Here is a 21,391-nt window from a genome sequence, read left to right as displayed (position 1 = left end):
CCGCTGCATCTGGACTTGAGAAGCACATTTGATAAAATAGCATTTTCTTTGGGTAATAACTAGACACTGAGGTGTGCTTGAGCATGAGAAGTGTTCAATCAGCGTCCGTTACTAAGGAGCCTCTGGCATGTTCCTCCAGCTAGCAGGGTCCTGCAGAGCCAGCCTGGACAGCCCTGGGGGGTGAGGCAGGACAGCCAGCCAGCCGCCCGTTGCAGTGGAAGAGGTCGTCCTGCAGAAACAGCGGAGGGGTCTGCAGCTCTTCTTCTGCTGGCTCCACACTGCCCAGCGGTGTTCACCGAGCCTGGATGTGTGCCCGCAGCCCCAGGCGCACCTCCCGCCACGCAGCCTGGAGTCTGAGGGGCAGAGTGCTGCACTTAGACATGCACGAGCTCAGGTGACGTGGCAACGCGCATACGTCTGCAAGATGGGCAGACGGGGCCGTGTCTGTTCCAGGAACTCTTGGCAGGCGCTCCATGAAGGCACAGGTAACATGTCTTTACTAAACTATTAGATTTGGGTGACCTGTGCATTCTTAATACATTTGCAGTTTGCGTTTCAGTGTATTCTGGGATATAATTCCCATCAGCTCAAGGAAAGTCTCTAATTTTGACATGGAAACAACCACATTAGTTAGGACACTATGTGATGATGAAAAGGAGACTACTGGCCTGGCCATCTGTTGGGGGATGCTGCCTCCAAGCCGGGGCACAGGCCACATATGGGTGGGCTGCTTTCCTGTGGGTCCTGTGGCACCCAGCATTGGAGCACTGAGAACACAACTGGAAGGACACTATACCACACCAGAAAAAATAATTTATTTTAATGTTTCTGAAGCTCTCAGTACTTCCATAGCATGCATGCCTTAAATATGTGTAATAGCAAAAAAAGAAACCCACAGTTTTTTGAAGAGCCTTTGTCCAACCACTAAGATTGTGTCATCTACTGAAAAAACAAGCACATAGAACTTCCCCACCATAACGCTGAATATTAACAATGAGAAGGCGCTGCGGACCTCCAGAATTCGTGCAAGATTACCCAAGTTCCTCAGCCTCATCCAAGCAGAACACTTATGTAGCAAGAACCTGCGAAGCCTTGGAGGATGTTTAAAACTGTGGAGATTCTTATAAGAATAAGTGCTCTTACAGCCACAGGCTCGCAGGCAGAGACGCCCTCCCTCTTCCTCCACAGCCGTGGAGAAGCCAGGTGACTCTGTCATGCCCCTTGCTAGGCACCGCCCCAGCCCCGACTGTGGTGTCCAGGCCTCAAGCCCCCTCCCGGGCCCCGCACAGCCTGCTGTCTCTGAAGTACACACAGTTCACACACAGCAAGGATGCAAACCCCCCTCCCTGGGCACAGACACTTCCTTAAATGCTGAACCACATCTCCAAAAAGTCAACTCAAGTACACATTTCAGGCACACTGTCCATTTACAGAAAGTCAGAGGGAACTACTTCTCTCCCACCAAGTGACCCCAATTCATTTGACTCGTCAGGTGGGTTGCAGGTGGGCAGGAGGCACACTTGTGATATGAAGATCTTTTCACATATGAGGTAGGGTCCACAGAGTGATGTTCAGAACACACAGTTTCTTCCAAAAGGAAATCAGGTGGCATCACAGGCCTTCCACCTTTGGATGGCATGCCAGGGCGTCCGTGCCTCACCGGATGTGCTTCTCTGGCCAGCAAACACCGAAGAACCAGAGGGCACCGTGACAAGCACGGGCTTCAGGTGGAAACAGGGGAGGTTTCCATGTGGGTGTTTTTGGGTGACGATGTGTGCTGTGGCTTTCGGATGTTCACAACCATGCACACGGCCAAAGGGTGGGTGACAGGCCTCAAGGACCACTAGAAAGAACCAACTCACTTGACTTTTAAATCTATAATTTGTTGCTTGTAAAAGAAATATTTTCATGGGAAAAGGTCTTTTTAAATGTAATAAAATACATTTTTTTAAAAAAACACACTTTATAAAACTTATTAGGAAGCTCGTCCAAATGACATTGGAAGGAAAAGAGCCGCCGATTTGTCAGCGGTTTACTGTGACACGTCCCTGGAGTCACACCCCACATGTGCCATCACTGGGCAAACTGTGACACAGTGAGAGCTGTGCAGTGACTTTCATGGGAACATCCACAGGGAATTAAAATAAAAATAGATCTAATAAATCTAGATATTTGATAATTCAGAAAATACAAATCTTGAATTCTTGGCACCAAGTTTATAAAATGTTAGAATCCGTGTCAGATCTTCTTTAGGGCACATGGTTACCAGCATAAAAATTATAACGTCCTGCCAAGGACACAAATCCCGTTTTTTAAGTGGAATTGCAAGCTAGCTCAGCAGGACCTATGGTCCCTGCTGGTGTTCACCTGACATCATGAATTAAACAGCAGGCTCTGCCACTCTGCAAACAGGCTGAGTTACTTTTCACAAGTATAATAAAAACCATGCAGAAATCTTCTAAAGCAACAGCCACAGGGCCACCCCAGGCCTCCCAAAGCCACGTCTGCCGAGGCGCTCCTTCTGTGTCCAACTCAACCCTTTCTGTAGCAGGGAGAGGCCACGCCACGCCCTGGCCAGCTGATGACCACTCCCGGCCAGTGACGAGCCAAGCGTCCCCTTGCAGGAGGCACTTCCTCTCAGCATCTTAACGCATCTTAATTTTCTGCCTAGAAAGGGCTGCGCTTACTGCCCGTGACGACTGGTCGCGCGTATTCTACGAAATCGTCTATGAGAACAGGCCATGCTCCTACAGGAAAGCAAACACACAGACTTTTAAAAAATCAACAGTTTAGAGTAATATTTTTATATTCAGAGAATTCTCAAGTCAATATTTGTATTTCAAGAACTCAAGTGAGTTTAAGTTTCACAGCCTGTTTTTCTGAAGGATTTGACCAGTGAAACCCACTTCTCTTGCTTTGGCCAGACGTGGGTTCGAGTACTGGTGTGCTGTGCAGACTGTACTAGTTAGTGTGCTGTGTGGCCTCTAATGACAGGGCAGGCGGGGCTAGCTGGCCGCAAGGCCCCGTCCCCGTCCCAGGTGGTCAGGACCCTGTGGCCACACTGGGTGCCCTCCCCCCGCTCCAGCCCAGGCCACCCCCACGCTTCCAAGTGGCCCCAACATCTCCGCTGGCCAGGCACACATGCTGTAAGCTGCCAGCTCTCTTTCTGCAGATCATGTCTTGCCACCATAGCTAAGGTCCCAAGAGCCAACTATCTCCCATTCACTCACACATGTTTACAAAGTGCCTGCTCTGTGCCAGGTGCTAAGGCCACACACAGGCCTGCAGGCCAGGGCAGTGAGCACTGTGGCTCTGAGCCTTCGCTTCCCAGAGCAAAGACAAAGGAGGTGAGGACGTGCCCTGGAGGGTTGCCTCCACATTGGGCGCCGAGGATCACAGGGCGGGTGGGCCGACTGTGCCTCTTCCCTAACATGGCACAGTGCCCACGGAGGCAGGCATACAAATAAATGCTCCCTGCTCAGCGTCCTGAGATATCTGGGGGGAGGGACCACAACATAGGGAACTATGTTTACAAGGGAAGTACCACTGGAATCTTCAGGCTTATGTAGCCTGACAGAACCACTAACCTGAGGCATCACACGGGATTATGTACCTGGGTGGCACCTTCCAGACAACTGTCTGGTTCTGCGGTTCAGCTGCCTGGCTCCCTGTACCACTACCTTTGAGCTGCTTTCAGTTTAGGGGCCTTTCCTCTTGATTTAAACTACTCTGAAGGCCTATTTTTCTTTCTTGTGGTTGACAGACATACTACAGTGGGTGTAATTGTTACCACCATCACTCCCACTGCACCGAGGGGTGGGGCCCGGAGTCAGCAGGATGGTTGGCACGTCCTGTGCCCGGGGGTGGGGGGGTGGTGCTGGCGCACGGCAGCAATTCTGGCCATCAGCTGAAGCATTAGGACTTCCCGTACCTTCTTCGTCATAGTTAGACATATCATCAGCAATCATATTTCCAAAATCTAGCAGAAGGTTCCAAGTGTCCCTTGGGATTGATCTTTTGTGATGCTCCTAATACATAAAAGAAAAAAACCCAGCAGACTTGAGAACCAGACGTGCTCCTCAGGAGCGCCAGCTATCTAGCTGGCTTGGGACACAATTGGACGCAGAACAGCACCTGTGCTCACACTCTGCTGTCAGTAACAATAAGGCTTCCCGGGAAATGTTAGGTGCTACGCACCACCAACGTGCAAAAATGGAAAGATAGACTTAAACAACCGAATAAACATTTAAAATGCAAAGATTATAATCTGTTTCAGTCAAACACCAGGCAGCCCTTTCAGTCTCGACCTAACCCCTGCCTCAGACCCAGGGCAGGACCATAGCAAACTGCTCCTGGAGACCACTGATTCTCCTCTGTACTGGCAGTGCTTGCGGTGGGATGGGGGCAGGTGCCTACAACTGTGTCATTTGGTATTTGAGATTTACCAAACCTGCCGAGAACACCACCCGTCTGTGGCTCCCTTTCCCACTGCACAACCCCGCAGCCCAGGTGGGCACCACTCTCTCCTGCCCTCACCACCTAGCACAGTGCTCCCTCCTGAAGGGACCAGGCACCCCACTCAGGCCTGTCTGTGCATTTATCTCAAGCTACCCCAAACCATGTAGACTTCTGCAGCTTTCTGCCCCTGGAATCTAGGCTCCATGTGTGGCAGGCTGACATCACAGTGGGATGTGCTAGTTTCACTGAGCTCTGGGGGTCTTCTCCTGTGCTGACAGTCTGACCTTCTACCCGCACTCCTGCATAGGGATCTTTGGTTGTTCCCCACATGCTGCTGTGACACTGCCCCATCTCTGGGCACCTATGCAGGTTCTCTGGGGGAATGTCTGCAATTGGGGTCAACTAGCCACCAAACTAGGAAGTGGTGAGGCAGAGTGAATGTGATGCGCGGCTTTGAAGCTGCATCTTGGTTTTCCCACACTGCTTCCAGGAGGACCCCGTGGGAAGATGGTCCTCAGCCAGGCCAGGGTCTGTGCCGTGAGAAGGCCTGCCTCCTCATACGCTCACGAAGGAACCCATACAGCAGGTCTAGGTATGTCTACACCACGTGACTATTTATTCTGGAGCGAGGACCCTGTGCTCCACACATGTCACACAGTGACACCTGTTTCCCTGATTTCCAGCTCAGCTGTGCCACCCCAGTAAGAAGACCTGGCACCCCTCAAAGGCCTGCTTCTAACACAGACTCTCTCATAAGGGGCCACCTAAGCCTTCCTTTTCCTTCTGAACACTGTAAAACACATTTAAAAATGTACCCAACTATCAACGCACTAGGCACGGGGTTACAGTATCAATGTACAGGATGTGTGTTACTGGTGCTTTCTTTAGGAATTTCAAGTTCCTCCAAGGAAGCACAGAATGAGTTAGTTACAGCTTCTTAGAGAAGGTGGTAGAAAGATGATTGCCTAGGTCTGTGGGCACCTGAGACCTTAGCCTGGGGGTTCTGGGTGGCTCCCAAGCTGCTTCTGACACTGGCCTCGGGACCACCAGGCTAGAGCTCAGTGGCCGTGGCACCATGCATGATGGCAAGGCCACATGGTCACCATCCAGAACTCCCATGACCCAATATCCGGCCAGAATACCTTGGTCAGATAAGAGAGACAGCCATGTAACCTGCTGACCCCCTCACACTGCGTGCACACGGCAGGAAGCAGGACACTTACCAATAAGAAGGTGTTCCAAAGATCTAAAAACTTAAACCTTCCAGATAATACTAAATTCCAGTATGCAACGGCCATTTCTAAGTCTGGCAAAAAGAGAGAAAGGCCAGTTAGTAAATCCCAGTTTCTTTTTCCACTGCAAACAAAAAGTGACCACTTTTTAGCACACCAATATCCACTTAATAAAACTCACAGTCTACCCAAGTGTAGAATGAGGACTAACCCCTACCCAAGAGTTCTTATAACTCTGGGGAAATCCCTTAAAAGGAGACCCATGCGTTTGTGGTTCAGACATGTCAATGATTACCCTCTAGTGAACAGCAGTTCCAAAACTCTCATTTTCATACACATCGGGCTTCCTTCAAACCTGACTGAACCAACCAGGATGCTATTTGTATACATCATTTATGTTTAGAAAGTGGGTCAATGCACTTTCTAAGTGATGAATACAAATTGAACACCCCGTCTCAAGAGGAAGGGCTGTAGTGCTCTCCAGGTGACCTGCTTTGCCACTGTAAGAGCGGGAAGAGTCAGAATGAGCACCATGGGGACTCCACATGTCTCAAGGTGTAGTGAGGACAAGCACACCCAGGGAGAGACCCTCCCCTGATGTGAGCTCGCTGAAAATCTACACGGCACTAACCCGAGTCTACATTCTCCATCTTCCCTGACACAGACCTATGCTGCAAGGCTCAGGCTGAAGATGACATCTTAGCAAACAGGGCCACTGAGTCATAGGGCTGCATGAGAATACGAACCTAAGCCATAATTTTTGGAATACTGACTCATTCTCTGTTTACTGTAAGTTTAATGTTTCTTTCTTTCTGTATGTTTGACATAACAAGTATATTAAGCTGAGTTTTCTATTAAAATTGACAACCTTTAATTGCCTGCTTTAATCTCAAGTGCTCACCACTTGTAGGCAATAAAAAACAGTTATAATAAAATAATTTCCTAGTTACGTGTTTACATATATATGTCGAGATGGACTAATGCGAAAAACAAATACTTAAGGCAACAGATTCTTTTAAATGCAAAATATCCAACTAACCACTTCTTAGAAAATCTTCCTCTAAATCTTGGTTGGTCCCACTTGGACAAATGATTAAAGTAGCGCTGCAGGGGCATCGGGTAGGCTCAGTAGGTAGAACATGCAATTCTTGATCCCAGGGTTGTCAGTGACAGTCCCATGTAGGCTACAAAGATTATTTAAATAAAACTTAAAAAAAAAAAAAAAAAAAGTAGAGCTGTAATCTAAGATTTCCAGGAAAGAGCATTACTATACCTGCATAAGCAAAGTGAGTCATGAATAGCACCAACTTTCAGTAAAATGCCTATATTCTTCATATTTAAAGTCCATCACAGACTTTCTCAGCCTTAAGTACCGTGGAGGCTTAATGAGAAAGAGATGGCCAGGAAGTCTGTGGGACGGACAGGACGGGCCAGCTTGCTACCCCTCACCACCACCTGCAGTCTAACTCGGAAAGAAGCATCTTGTGTGGCTAAGCCTACATCCTTGGGACTTAGGAAGAACATTACCTGAGGTCTACTCTCAACTCAGCCTAAAGGTGACAAGTCCCACACTGAGGAAGCGGGGAGAACCTGGGGAGGAAAGAGGAATACAGTTGTATGGCAGACATGTAATCTAGGTACTTTGGGGTTAGTCTGGTCCTCGAAACCTTTCTTCAAAGTTCCTGAATCACATGTTTGTGACTAAAAACAAATGCATACCTTTTCCATATTGAATATTTTTCTATGTAAAAATGTTCAACACGGTCGTCATGGACAGAGCCATTTGCAAAATAACAGTAACAGTTACAGGGCACCTGGGTGGTTCAGTGGTTGAGCATCTACCTTCAGCTCAGTTTGTGATCCCAGGGTCCTGGGATCGAGTCCCACAACGGGGGCTCCTTGCGGGGAGCCTGCTTCTCCCTCTGCCTATGTCTCTGCCTCTCTCATGAATAAATAAAATATTTAAAAAACAACAGTTATAAACACCCCAAATGACAGAACTTAGACCAAGAACAATAGCTACCCGAGCAGCTACAGGAAGGCGATGACAGCTCTCTCTTCCAGTAACCTCTGAGAAGTCTTATCTCCTGAGGACGAAAATGTTTAGGGGAAGGTATTACTCGTTAAAACTTGTTTCTGATGCTCCATTTATAATTACATAATGAAGATGTCCCTATCAAAAAAGGATTTGGGAGCAGATACAAAAATTAGCTAATTAACATGAAACTTTACTTCCTCGAAAGTCAAGATTTCTCAAAGCAACTGACTCCAGGCTCCAACCAGTATGAAACTACGCTATGCTTTTTACACTAGAATAGGAACTTTCATTCCCTTCCTCATCAGGGTGACCTCAGTTAAGGACAGGCTAAAGAATAATCACACATAAAACAATACAATCCACATAATTCTAACATATACATGTAAGAGACACACCAACTTGAAGGAAATGAAGGAAAAACCCTTTCTTTTCTTAACCCTTTTAACAGCTAGCCACGTTTCTAGGAACTATAGGAACACCTGAACCAATCCTTCAGGAGACAAAGCACGTAATACACTTTGGAAATTGTAAAATTAATTGTTCTGCTTTGGGTATGTGGTCATAAAATTATTCATCTGGCTTTGCTGTTTTTCTTTTTTTAAGCCTTCAAAAAATTTCTAAATGGAGGTAATCGCACCACTTGAATAATCTGATTTCCTGAAGAAGCTGTTGCTTCCTGGTAGTTCTCTGCCCTCCTCGCAGCTGCTCAGGCCATCCCCCTCCCCCAGAGGTGTCTCCCCCAACAGGTGTCTGTCCCTGTAGGTGTCCCCCCTCCCCCTGCTGGTGTCTGCAGACGCAGGCCCAAGACTCTCATCCCTTCTTAGGAGAGGGCCACAGGTGAGAGTCGGGGCGCTCTCGGCAGATCCATCTAAACCACAGGCTACACATATTAGGCTTTTATCACAAACCTTCCAAAGTCCCTCCTTCCCTCACACTGAACCTCCTTGAAAAACTCACAGAGAAGGAAAATAGAGGCGCTTAATTTAGACTCTAATTCACAACCTCCTGAAAATGCCTTGGAATACAACTGCACTTGAAGGGGGCAACTTGCAGTGGAAGCTGGGAATAAGCAAGGCCCCATGCTGCTCCACTTCTGCCCTGCCCCCACCTTGACCCTTCCCCTCCTGAAGCTGGCGCACAGGCCAGGAAACAGCTGCAAGCCACAGCTGGAACAGAAAAGCTGCAGGCTGAGCCCTGCCTAAATCCCAAAGGATCATGAGGTGTAAAAAAACGATGGTTGTCTGAAGCCACTAAACTTTGAGGTACTTTGTGATAAAGTGGGCCTAGGGCACAGCTGGAGAACCTGCAAGCCTGGCAAGCTCTCAGGTGATGCCAATTTGCTGGTCTGCAGACCTTGCTTTGCAAGGATCTAAGATAAAAAGTAACTCTGAAAGAAGTTCCTTACAACTTTTCCACTCCTGGCAATCGTTATAAGACAGAAATTCTTAAAAACAATATCTACACATGAAAGTTGAATGAAGTCTAAGTCTTCAATCATCTTCATTTGAACATCAAAAGGAAAGAATCCCATATGGTGCAAAATATCAATAGATATAAGCAAACATTTCTAACAGAAGATTAATTATCTGAACTATACTGAAGATATTGAAGTTACAGAATATCGCAGACAGAAAGGGTCACCTGCCCCAGTCACCATTTCTCAGTAAGGAATAACTGCTGTCGTTTTGCAATTTGGATCAAACTGATGATCACTCTGAAGAATGAAGTAAAATAAGGATCTAAGAATTAAGCTACTCAAAATAAAGCATTACCTAAACTTTACTTTTGAAGTATAATAATTACACTCAGACCTGAATCAGCCAAGTTTTAGGAAAGCATGGAAGACACTATTTCTTGCTCAGGTGAGTGTTCCTTAGGGAAAAACCAGGAAACAGAGAAGTTAAAAGACAAGCAGTATAAGAAGAAATAATACCACCCAGCAGAATGAGCAGCCTGTTAGCATCCTGGCACCTGTCCTTGCCAAACGAGGGGGTCACTGAGGTCATCTTCTTACAGATGCCCAAAAAACACAGAGAGAGCCCACTCACCCCCCTTCCATGGCGTCCTTCTGTGGCCTGTGTGTTACCTTCTGGAAAAGCCTGGTAATGCTTTCTTGAGAACACTCCTGGAAATTACTGCGTAGGTAGGGCTTTCATTTCTAATGACTATTTTGCCTCAGCCTCTTACAAAGGAATAGAAAACAGAAAAGATGATAAAGCAAATGTTTTAGCTGCCAAAGGAGAAAATCAGTTCATAAAAGAACAGTGTTGGGCACACCTACTAGGACTATCAAAAAAAGGAAAAAACACCCCATCAAAACCTCCAGAAAGTAATAAATGCTGACAAGGATGTGGAGAAAGCCCATCCTGTGCTCCATTGGCAGAAACATCAGGGGGGCAGCACCGTGGACACTATTATGGTAGCTCCTTGGGAGACTGAGCCCAGATTTACTATACAACCCAGCAATTCCACATTCGGGTACAAGCCTAAGGAACCAAGAAGCAGGGGCTCAAGCTTGCTTGATGGGTGAAGAGCCATGTTTACAGCAGCGCTGCTCACAATAGAGAAAAGGTGGAAACAACCCCAATGCCCACGGAGGATGAATGTGTGAGCACAATGTGGTGTACACATCCCACACAAGGTGGAGTATTAGCCTTAGAAAGGAAGAGCCCTGGGGTCTTTGCGCTAATGGAATAAATGAGTCACAAAAGGACTCCATCAATGTGAGTTCCCTGCAGGAGTCAAGAGTATAGGAGGGTGGCACAGGGGTGGAGGGTGGTGTCACTGTTTGGTGGGGAGAGTCCAGTTCTCAAGGTGCAAATGTTCTGGAGACGGCTGGTGGTAGTGGTTGGACAACAGTAGGAATGCTGCTACTGCCACTAAGCTGCCCACTTTAAACAGTTAAAATGGTAAAGAAAAAGGAAAAGGAAAAACAGTCCAGGGGAGAAGCCCCCAAGGGCTCCTGATGAAGATTTAGGATGAGTAGTTGTGTGCTGCAGCCCCCTCTTCCTGTCTGTCCCCCAACCCCCACCCCACCCTCCTGTTTTTAAGAGAGGGAGGGATGGGCAGGGGCAGAGGGAGAAGAGGGAGAGAGTCTAGAGCAGGCTCCACACCCAGCATGGAGCCAATGTGGGGCTCAATCCCAGGACCCTGAGGTCATGACCTGAGGAACCAAAATCCAGGGTGGGAGGCTCAACTGGCTGAGCCACCCATACACCCCTCCTTTCTGTCCCTTAAACAAGTGACTGATGATGACAAGGAACACTCATGGGCATTTGGAAGGCTTCTGGAAAGGTAGCAGGAGAGCCAGCATAGGTTTAAATTTCTGTGAATCTTCACATAAAAACAGAAAAAGCACCTGGACCGCATAACCCAACCCAGAGGCAACATTTATAGTGCAGTCCAGGCCAGAGAAGAGGACCCACCGGCAGCCATGGGGTCTCTGACAGAGATGACACTGGGGCATCAGGGCGGCAGCAGGCACTCACCACAAAGCCAGGATGAGGAGAGGAAGACCCTGCACTGGGCCCTGGGAGGTGGGTGCAGGGACCCGCCCACCAGGCACCTCTGAGTAGGGGCTCTGTACCCACAGGCAGTGGAGAGTAGGCGGCAAGGTAACCAATGGAGGACACCAGAGCCAGGAAGAGACAAAAGCAAGGAAAGCGATAGGCAGGACACACAACCCGCACATGTGTGCACGCAGGAACCCACAGGCAGGCAAGTTCACGCACACACGTGTGAATGCACACTGGTGCCCACAAGATTGAGCTCTATGAAGTTGAGAAAGCTGCCCTGAACCAGCCTCTTAGAAACCCAGAAAATGGAATCTCACATAAAAATGAGCGAGCAAAAAGCATGAGCATGACAGTTTATCCTAGGAAAAAACTGTGGGTTGCCACCCCAGGAAAGTGTGACCTCCCATTTCAAACAGGTGAAGAGATCAAGAAATGACAACACGTGGGACACAGCCCACACACGACACAGAATCTCAGGAGGGAGAGAACCAGGCTCAGGAAGCAGAAATGGGAGACATTGTTTCTGAAACAGCGAAACTAAAAGGAGGACCAGGCATCAGCTTGAGAGCAAGAGCTGGACAGGGAGGTCGTGCTCCAGGTAGACTGACAGGGAAGCGGTGAAGGGCTCAGAGGAAGCCAGCCATCTGCAGACCGATGGCCCATCAGGTGGAGGAAGAGGGGTGGCAGACAGGGTGGCAGCCCTTTTCCTAGAGGATGAAAGACCAGACGAGGATGTGCAGGAGGGCACGCCACCCCCAAAGGGCGCTGGTCCTGGACAGCTGGCACCCAGCATTGTCAGCAACTGTCACTGGCCTTCCAGGAGGAAGGAAAACTGTTCTGGGGGCATCCAGGGCCGCGCAGTCAGGTGACCCTCAGGGACTAGACCAGAGAGTGGGAGGACACACTTCAGATATTCAAAGAAGGAAAAACTTGGGGTCAAGAGCTCACGCCCAGGAGGACTGCTTGAGCCCACAGGGCTGGGGCCTCCCTTCATATCCCCGTCCAGCGGCACAGCCCCAGTGGCACCCAGATGGTGTGCCCAGCGTACATGCACCCCACTGTTCAGAAAGAGTGTGTAACCCTTAAAGGAAATCCTCAGTCTTTACACTGGTGGCAGAAGAAAGGAAATACAGTTGTCATACAGAAAACCTCAAGTTAAAAAAAACTCTGCAGTCCTAAATTTTTTTTTTAAAGATTTTATTTATTTATTTATAGAGATGCAGAGAGAGAGAGAGAGAGAGAGAGAGAGAGAGAGGCAGAGAGAGAAGCAGGCTCCATGCAGAGAGCCTGACGTGGGACTTGATCCCGGGTCTCCAGGATCACGCCCTGGGCTGCAGGCGGCGCTAAACCGCTGAGCCACCGGGGCTGCCCCTGCAGTCCTAAATTTGAATGAGAAGCACTGGCGTGACGCTGTGTTTCCTGAAGAATCTAGAAACGGCGGCCAAGTCAGTATTTAGGAGCACTGCTCCCGACTGGTCTTAAGTACAAGAAACCAGGGCTCCCTGTAGAAATAGCCAACCTCAGGTCAGGGCAGTACACCTGCATGACGAGCCTCAAGCAGCCTGTCCTCACAGACAAGGAGACCACAGCTACACACTCCGGGTCACATCAAAAGGATGCTGGTGCCAACCTGCAGAGGCTCCCCCACCACAGCAGGAATCATTATCTCTGAGCTTCAGAGAGGGTTGGAATTTGCAGTCAATTGAAACCTGCTCTGTAAGTTCACAATTACATAAAAAACAAACAAACAAACAAACAAACAAGCAAACAAACAAACACAACACTAGTAAGTCCTTTCCAAAGGACGCCAGGGAAACAGTTTGTTATCCTGACACCGGATAAAGGCATAGAACCACGCACGTACCCTGCCTTCCTTGATGAACTGCACCGATCGGTAGGGAAGCATCTCCTTGTGAGATTATTCCACAGAATAATGGAAAGGGATGACACAGAACGTCGCCACAGTGAGCTAATGAATGCGGGCAGTGAGCTGCAGAAGCAGCAGCTAGCATCTCAAACAGATGATGGCCAGCGGCAAGGTCTGATCCAAGACAACCCTTGCCACCCAGTCTCTCTGAAGGCTGGAAGGCGAGTCTGTGCCGGCCCGGACACCCTGAGGCACATGCCACCAAGGGCAGTTCAGCGGCTCTGGGTGCCAGCACCATGGTGCATTGGACCTACCACCTATGGGGTGTCATGGAGCTAACAACATTTTACACATTTTTCTTAGTTGTCCTAACATAATTAAAAAAAAAAAAAAAACATATGTACTGTTAAACCAGAGGCTGGCAGTCCAAACCCTGCTAGCCCAGATGGCATGGCGGGTAATTTATGAACAGACCTGGGACCCCCTGCCCTCCCACATGCCTGTTCCTCCTTCTCAGGTGGCCCTTCTGAGGGCCACTGCACATCTTGGAAGCTGCCCCTACACACCACACTGCCTCCCCTGGCAGCCACCTAATCCCTGCCATGGTGGAAATGGCAGACATGATGGAATTCCTCCCAATATACAAAGTCTGTACTACTGACAACGTAGCTGCAATGTATCAGACAAAAGTAAAGCTGAGGTGGAAAGTGTGGTCAGGTAGCCAGGTCCACAGAGGGCAAAGAGCTATTTCTCGCTGGGTGCAAGGCAGGCAGGAGAGGAGATGAACTTACCTACTACATCACAGCAAGAGCAAAATTCATGGGGTGATGTCATCAAGACACCACCACACGCCAGGCAAGATGACACTCCAACAGTGACACTGACCTTGACCAAAGTCACACTATTTCCTACCTAAGGTGACCCTCTATCCTTATAATCTGGCTTAAGGCTGTATGACCGCCAGATGACACGTCCTCAGGACATACTGGCAGGTGAGAAAGCAAGAAAGCTTTTCCTATTCACACTCAGCAGCCAACAACAGGGTGCAACCACAACATGACCACAGGAAGCAACACCACCTGACGAATCACCACGGTTTTGGTCAATGTTTGTTGCTTTTAAAAAAGTGTGCAGAAATACAACTGTGACAATTTTAGGAATTTTAAAATTATGAAATATTTTGCTCCCACAACATACAAGTGTAGCATGAAGCAAGTAAATTGAGACCAAATAAAAAAAAACTATAAAATGTGGGTAAAGTGGCAAGTACTTGGCTCAGAGCCTGTATAAACACTCAGAGCCAGAGTGTCCTGAGAACGCACAGCCCACAAGAGAACAGGCCAGAGGAGCACGGAGCACGGGGCAGTGTTGAGGCAGAAGCAGCCAGGAGGGGACAGAAGGAGCCAAGGCACACCTGGTCCTCTGTGGCTTCCTATACCCAGGTCCATGGCAGCGAGAAGCAGCTGCTCCCCCAGCTCCCACCCTGGCTAGGCAGCTCACTAGGAGGTGTGAACACATGGTACAGGAGAGAATGAGCTTCACACCGGCTGTCACGCCCATCTGCAGACCTCTGACACCCTTTCCATGCCTCGGCCTATTTCCCTGTTTATAAAATGTAGGCAAGGTGGTGCCTTGGGGCTCAGTCAGGTAAGGTCTGACTGACTCTAGGTTTGGCTCGGATCATGATCACAGGGTCATGGGATTGAGCCCCACATCCACACTGGATGCCCATAAATAAATTGATTTAAAAATATGGGCAAAAAATAAAAAAATAAAAAATAAAAAAATAAAAATGTGGGCAAGGCCATGTGTGGGCAGATGAACACACCTGCCTGCCATAGCACAGGTGCTTAATCAATGCTAGATTCTACCTTTCTTTCTAGCCACAAGGTAAAAGATAAAAGAGGCCACCCACAAGCCAGAACCACACTGACCAGGGACGCTGGGCTTGCATCTGGGCATCTAGGTAGCAGGGACGATGTGGGGTGGGGTACGGCCGGGGACTAGGGTGCTGCTGTAAGTGCTGGAACTTTCCCAGGAACAAAGCACCATGAGCACATCTCTCCACTCTGCACTCACATGATTGGAATCTTCTGAAATCCGAATACAGCCAGGGCCCTGCTGCCAGTCCCTCCTGGCATCGCTCTGGTGTGGCCCTGCAAGCTCTTCTCCAGGAGAGGCAACACCCAGGGAGGAGTCATAGCCTGACCGGCCCAAAACACCTGGGGCAGCTCAGGGTCAGTCCAGGGGTGGCTCAGGGTCGGCCCAAGGTCAGCTCAGGGCCGGCTCAGATGGTTCAGGGTCAGCTCAGGGTCAGCCCAGGGTCAACTCAGGGCCAGCCCAGGGTTGGCTCAGGGCCAGTTCTCAGGGTCAGCTCAAGGCCAGTGCCCCAGTAGCCCCTGCTCCTCCTTCCCTCAGTTGTTTTCTCTGCACAGGCTGCTCTCCACAAGGGGTGGCGAACACATAAAACCCAGCAAGCCTGGGGTTCACTCGCTCTTCTCATTGCTCATGTTGTTGTGCCCAGTGGCTGTGGATTCCCCTCTCCTTGTAGTCTGTACCTGGTTAGATGGGATCCTTCACCAATGGCAGGCCAGATGGGAAAGCCATGGTTTAATGCATAGACGTGTTACTGTCTCTGTCATGCGGTTCCACGGATGCTCTCTGGCCTCAGCTCTCGGACCCACAATAAGGTAGTAAACGTGCAGAGCATTTGATGACAGCAACAGCTCGCTGCTGTGCCTTCACACATTGGCTGCTCACCCACTTCCCCCAGCAGGAAAAATTTATCCCCAACCTTCCCGGTGGCTCTGCCACTGCCACTGTCCTAGGTCTTAGCAGACCCATTCCAGTAAGTTCCTGATCCAGACTCACGGAAAGGCCTTTCTCAGCTTCCAGGGTGGCAGGTACATAATCTGTGAGGTGGCACCCAAGGCGAGAAACCCGTTCACAAGGCCAACTAGCCTGGAGACAAGGGAAATCTGATGGGAGATTCGTCATAGTGCAAGGCACCAACAGTAAAAATGAGCAACCATAACACTGGAGAAGAACAAGTAAAAAGAAGAAAAAAATCCCTGCCATGGAAAAAGGATAGTGCTTATGATGAGACAGCTGCCACCTCCTGCTGTGGGACAGAGGAGCCCAGCGACCCCACCCTCAGGCTCTGGGATAGAAGGGCCTATCCCCTCAATCTACACCTGCATTCAATATGTTGACAACAGGAGAAGGAAAGGAATAATGTCAGAGACAGACGGGATGAGAATGGTCACTGCCCACACACTCCTGTGAACATGCATGAGCAAAATCAGGTCCTGAAATCAACTGTCTGCAGTGGATTTTTCTATCTCTGGATTTTCAAACCCTTTTTGGTTTCCTACCTAAATTTGGTTACTTTATAATATTCCTTTTCTGTGTAAAAACTCTCCTTCAAAACATTTTTTCTGGGATCCCTGGGTGGCGCAGCCTTTAGCCTTTAGCCCAGGGCGCGATCCTGGAGACCCGGGATCGAATCCCACATCAGTCTCCCGGTGCATGGGGCCTGCTTCTCCCTCTGCCTATGTCTCTGCCTCTCTCTCTCTCTCTCTCTCTCTCTCTCTCTCTCTCTGTGACTATCATAAATAAATAGAAATTGAAAAAAAAATTTTTTTTCTAATATATCTGTTTAGTCCCTATTTAAAGACCATGTAAGTCCCTCATCCAAACTTGTAAGACCTTTTACTGAACTAACCATATCTATTACTTTAAAGAGAAATAAATTATATAGTACTTAGAAAGAAAAATAAATGAAAATAAACAATAAAACCCTCAAAGAAACCAAAACTCAAACTGAAAATCTAAGTTAGGAATCTTCCAAATGTACTGTATATAGTAATAAACAAGTTATAGCAAAATCATACAATTCTGAAAGAAGTACTAAAATGTGATCCAAGGCACATCAGAATTGTTTTCAAGTAAGTTAACTTGAATGTCCAGACCAAGACAGCATCAATGTCACCTGGCTGGCCCCAATAATACCATCTGCCGGCTCACACATCTGGCTGATACAAATGCTCTCCCAATACTAATTGTCAACTTTTCTAACCCACAAGTCAATTGGATATTCAATATGACGGAACACAAAGCATTTGCAAATTAGTTTACATTTTGAAATTTAAATATTTAAACCCGGGATCCCTGGGTGGTGCAGCGGTTTGGCGCCTGCCTTTGGCCCAGGGCGCGATCCTGGAGACCGGGGATCGAATCCCACTTCGGGCTCCCGGTACATGGAGCCTGCTTCTCCCTCTGCCTATGTCTCTGCCTCTCTCTCTCTCTCTCTCTCTCTGACTATCATAAATAAATAAAAATTAAAAAAAAATTTAAACCCAGAACTGCAGAGTGCTTTGAGGTTGAAGTACCAAGTGCGTGGTGGAGCCAGATGGCCTGCGTGCATGCAGTGCAACCATGGAGAGAATATGCGAAAGGAACAACAGTAATACTGTAGCAGCAGGACCGGGACCTGGCTGGTCATACCCACTTTTAGCCTCAAGAAGATAACGGCTTCTTTCGAATGTGGATTTTACACTCACCTAAACCCTTCTGCCCGGGGTTCTTAGCGAAGGTAAAGGTAAACTGATAAAAATCCTTAAACTTCACTGTGTCCTTCAGTTCCTGCTCTAATCTTGGCAGAAGGGCTCTCAGCTTCTCCGTGCTGTCACACCTGCAAATGAGAGACAGTGCTGTGGAGGTGGGAGACGTCCCGTGCCCCCCAGCCCCTCGGCCCCCTGGTGCCTGCTGCAGCTGCCTGCCGGCTGCAGCACCCTGAGGCTTGTCCCAGTCCCCGGGAGGTCAGAGGCAGGAGGCAGACTGCTTGTGGGCCCCCTTCTGTGGCTGGAAGGACTCCATCGTTCCATAACTGACTGTGATGATGACAGCTGCACAGCTCTGTGAAGACACCAAAACCACTGACTGTAGACTAAGTGGGTGAACTCTATGGTATATGACTCATATCTTAAAAAAGAGGAAAAGGAAAAAGTATTAAAAGGAAAAAACAAAATCCAAAGTTGCCTGCCTTCCTCTGTATGAGCTGGAATATAGATGCAGTTTCACCCACACACAGGCCAGGGCCCTGGGATGATGGATGGGCAAATCAGAAAGACTCCAACTCCTCTGTGACCTTGGGGAGCCAAGCCACTCTGCCAGCCCACAAGCTCCTGATCTTGGACTCACTTCCTTACAGCAGACTAGAGTAAAAAAAACCAAGTATGATAAAACATAACTCCATTGCTTTAAAATTGGGTTTTCTGGGTTGGGGGAGGGGGAAATAGGTTGAGGGGATTAAGTACACTTATCATAATGAGCACTGAGTCATGTAGGAGTTGCTGATTCACTATTGGTACACCTGGAACTGACATAACACTACATTACTTATACTGGAATTGAAAAAATAATTTAAAAATAAATAAATAGTAAAATTGGATTTTCTTTCAAAAGGTCAACAGCCTTTGAGAATATTAAAAAGCCTTGGTGCGCCTGGGTGGCTCCATCAGTGAAGCGTCTGCCTGGCTCAGGTCATGATCCTGGGGTCCTGGGGTTGAGCTCCACATCAGGCTCTGCTCAGGTGGGGAGAGTGGGAGGCTGCTTCTCCCTCCCCCTCTGCCCCTCCCCCTTGCTCATGCTCTCTCCCACATGCACTCCCACTCCCAAATATTTTTAAAATTTTAAAAATTAAAAAAGAATATTAAGATTTTAAAGCAGAAATCTAGAGTAGTGAAAACCTAAAATTGTCTTTTTAATTTTGACTACCCAGCAAGGAAAAGGATAACAGCCATGCTTCACTGATGAATGCACTCCGTCAGCAGGGCTTAGAGAGGGCAGAACACCTGTGTCAGCACCCATGAGCCCAGGAGGCACAGGTGTACAGCTCTGGGGACCCATAGCAAAGCAAGGGTGGTGGGGCAGCACCTGGGGCATGGCAGCGCTGTCCCATCCTGGCTTCTTTCCTGTGGGGCCACCATGTGCTCTCCTGTGTGCCTACATCCCCTCACTCCTTGAAGGTCAGCTACCTGGTCTCTGAACTTGATAAATAGGAACTCGTGGTATTGTGTGCTGCCTTGGCCATGTGTACAAATGCACCTGTACACATGGATATGTTCACTGGCTCCCCATTCTGTCCTGCCAGTCTATTTTTCTCTGTAGTAGTGCCACATAGTCTTAAATACTGCAGCTTGAAAAGTAGAGAGTAAATCTTCCCATCTTGTTCTTTAGGAACTGCTGGCTATTCTTGACTGCATTTTCATATAAATTTTAAATCCATTTGTCAAGGGGCACCTGGGTGACTCAGGGGTTGAGCGCCTGCCTTTGGCTCAGGTCATGATCCTGGGGTCCTGGATCTTTTTAAAAAATTTTATTTATTTATTCATGAGAGTCACAGAGGGAGAGGCAGACACAAAGGCAGAGGGAGAAGCAGGCTCTTTGCAGGAAGCCTGATACAGGACTCGATCCCTAGACCGGGATTACACCCTGAGCTGAAGGCAGATGTTCAACCGCTGAGCCACCCAGGCGTCCCAATAAAAAAAAAATCCATTTGTCAAATTACACATACAAATACACATAACACTACTTATTGTGGTTTTGATTCATATCACACTGAGAGTATAGATATATTTAGGGATAAAATACTGACTGTCCCAACCTATGAATGAGGTTTGTATCTCTATTTATTCATGTATCCTCCCTCTCAGTGAGTTGTTTTCTCCATGGGGAGGTAGTACACACCTTTAATTAGATTTATCCTAGGTGTTTTGTAGTTTTGATATTACTGAAAATGACATTCTTAAAATTCACTTTGCTTTGTTGTATTGTTGCATTCAGTGTTATAAATAAGATGGATTTTTGTTTGATCTTGGGCCCTGCAGTTTAGCTAACCTCACTTATTGATTCGAATATTTTATCTGTGGATCAGACCAGCTAACACCTCCTGTTCAGTGCTGAATAAAAGCAGGCATTCGTGTGGCAGTTAAGTATAGTATTTCCACAGGATTTGGCAGGAAAAGGGGGGTGGTCAGTTTGAGGACCTGGTATTTTTTTTTTTTAAGATTTTATTTATTCATGAGAGATACACAGAGAGAGGCAGAGACATAGGCAGAGGGAGAAGCAGGCTCCCCACCAGGAGCCTGATGTGGGACTCAATCCTGAACTTCAGGATCATGCCAGGAGCTGAAGGCAGATACTCAACCACTGAAGTGTCCCGAGGATCCTGGTAGTCTTGGTTTGTGCTAAATTCCCTTTAAAAAAAAAAAAAAAAAAAAAAAAAAAAAAAAGAATGGAATGGAATGGAATTTTATCAAACTCATTTTATATACTGAGATAATCCCTATTCTATTGTTACTGTGATAAATTATGCTGATTGGACTTTGTAATGTTAAACAAACCTCAGAATCCTGGACAATAACAAACTTTGTCATGATAAATTATCCTGGTTTTTGGTTGACTTGTTTTGGGGGCTGGGTATAGTTTGCTGATAATTTCTCTAAGATTTCTGCATCTTATGCATCTTTTGATTCTTATGAGTAGCCAATAAATTTCCACTCTCAAAATATCCTTTTGTGCTCACTTCAGCAGCATACATACTAAAATATCCTTTCTAGGTTTTGTTATCCGGTTGTGTTGGCCTCAAAACAAATTACAAAGTGTTTCTTCCTGTACAATTCTCTAAAGAGGTCATGCCAAATTAGTGTTATTCTCTTCATTAAATGTTTTGTAGGATGTGCTGGTGCACCAATCCTGGTCAATTGTTTTCTTTTTGAAAAGAAATATTTTTAGATCACGGCTTCAAATTTTTTAAGAGTTATTATGTGTCCATTTCAGTAAATTGTATTTTTAAGACAATTCCTCTCTTGCATTGTTTTCACATTTACTAGCATAGAGTTGTTGGTAATATATTCTTATCTTTCGGGGCAACTGAGTGGTTCAATGGGTTAAGCATCTCTTCAGCTTAGATCGTGATGCAAGGGTCTTGCTCATCGGGGAGCCTGCTTCTCCCTCTCCCTCTGCTTCTGCCCCCAACTCGTGCTTGCCCCCTCTTTCAAATAAACAAAAAATACATATTTGTTTCTTTTAACGTCTATAGGGTCTATAGTGATGTCGCCCTTTTCATCCCATATTGGTTGTTACTTTTATAATTCTTTTCAAACAGCAAGCCCTGGGTTTATGGATCCTTTCTATTGACTTCATTTCTATTTCCTTAAATTACTGACTGTTCAAAAAAATTAGTTCCTTCCCTCTACACTCTTTGAGTTTAACTTCC

General features: G+C 47.4%; 1 protein-coding gene across 17 annotated transcripts in view; it reads right to left on the bottom strand.

The window, feature by feature from the left end:
- Positions 1-793: 793 nt before the first annotated feature.
- Positions 794-21,391, bottom strand: part of DCUN1D2 (defective in cullin neddylation 1 domain containing 2) — a 34,073-nt gene continuing 13,475 nt past the window's right edge. For 8 of the 17 annotated variants that reach the window (XM_072782324.1, XM_072782330.1, XM_072782326.1 and 5 more), the window contains exons 4-7: positions 17,673-17,803; positions 5,682-5,764; positions 3,932-4,028; positions 794-2,747 (exon numbers count right to left, since the gene is read on the bottom strand). In XM_072782324.1, coding sequence (XP_072638425.1) covers positions 2,668-2,747; positions 3,932-4,028; positions 5,682-5,764; positions 17,673-17,803 — 391 coding nt within the window. In that variant the 3' untranslated portion in view covers positions 794-2,667. Of the gene's footprint in view, positions 2,748-3,931; positions 4,029-5,681; positions 5,765-6,729; positions 6,898-7,217; positions 7,281-7,713; positions 7,778-17,672; positions 17,804-21,391 lie in introns of those variants that run through there. The other 9 variants (XR_012009698.1, XR_012009702.1, XR_012009699.1 and 6 more) reach the window with 6 other exon arrangements.

The sequence above is a fragment of the Canis lupus genome, chromosome 17, assembly GCF_048164855.1.
Source record: "Canis lupus baileyi chromosome 17, mCanLup2.hap1, whole genome shotgun sequence".
Lineage (NCBI taxonomy): Eukaryota > Metazoa > Chordata > Mammalia > Carnivora > Canidae > Canis > Canis lupus.
This window is presented reverse-complemented; position numbering and strand designations above follow the sequence as displayed.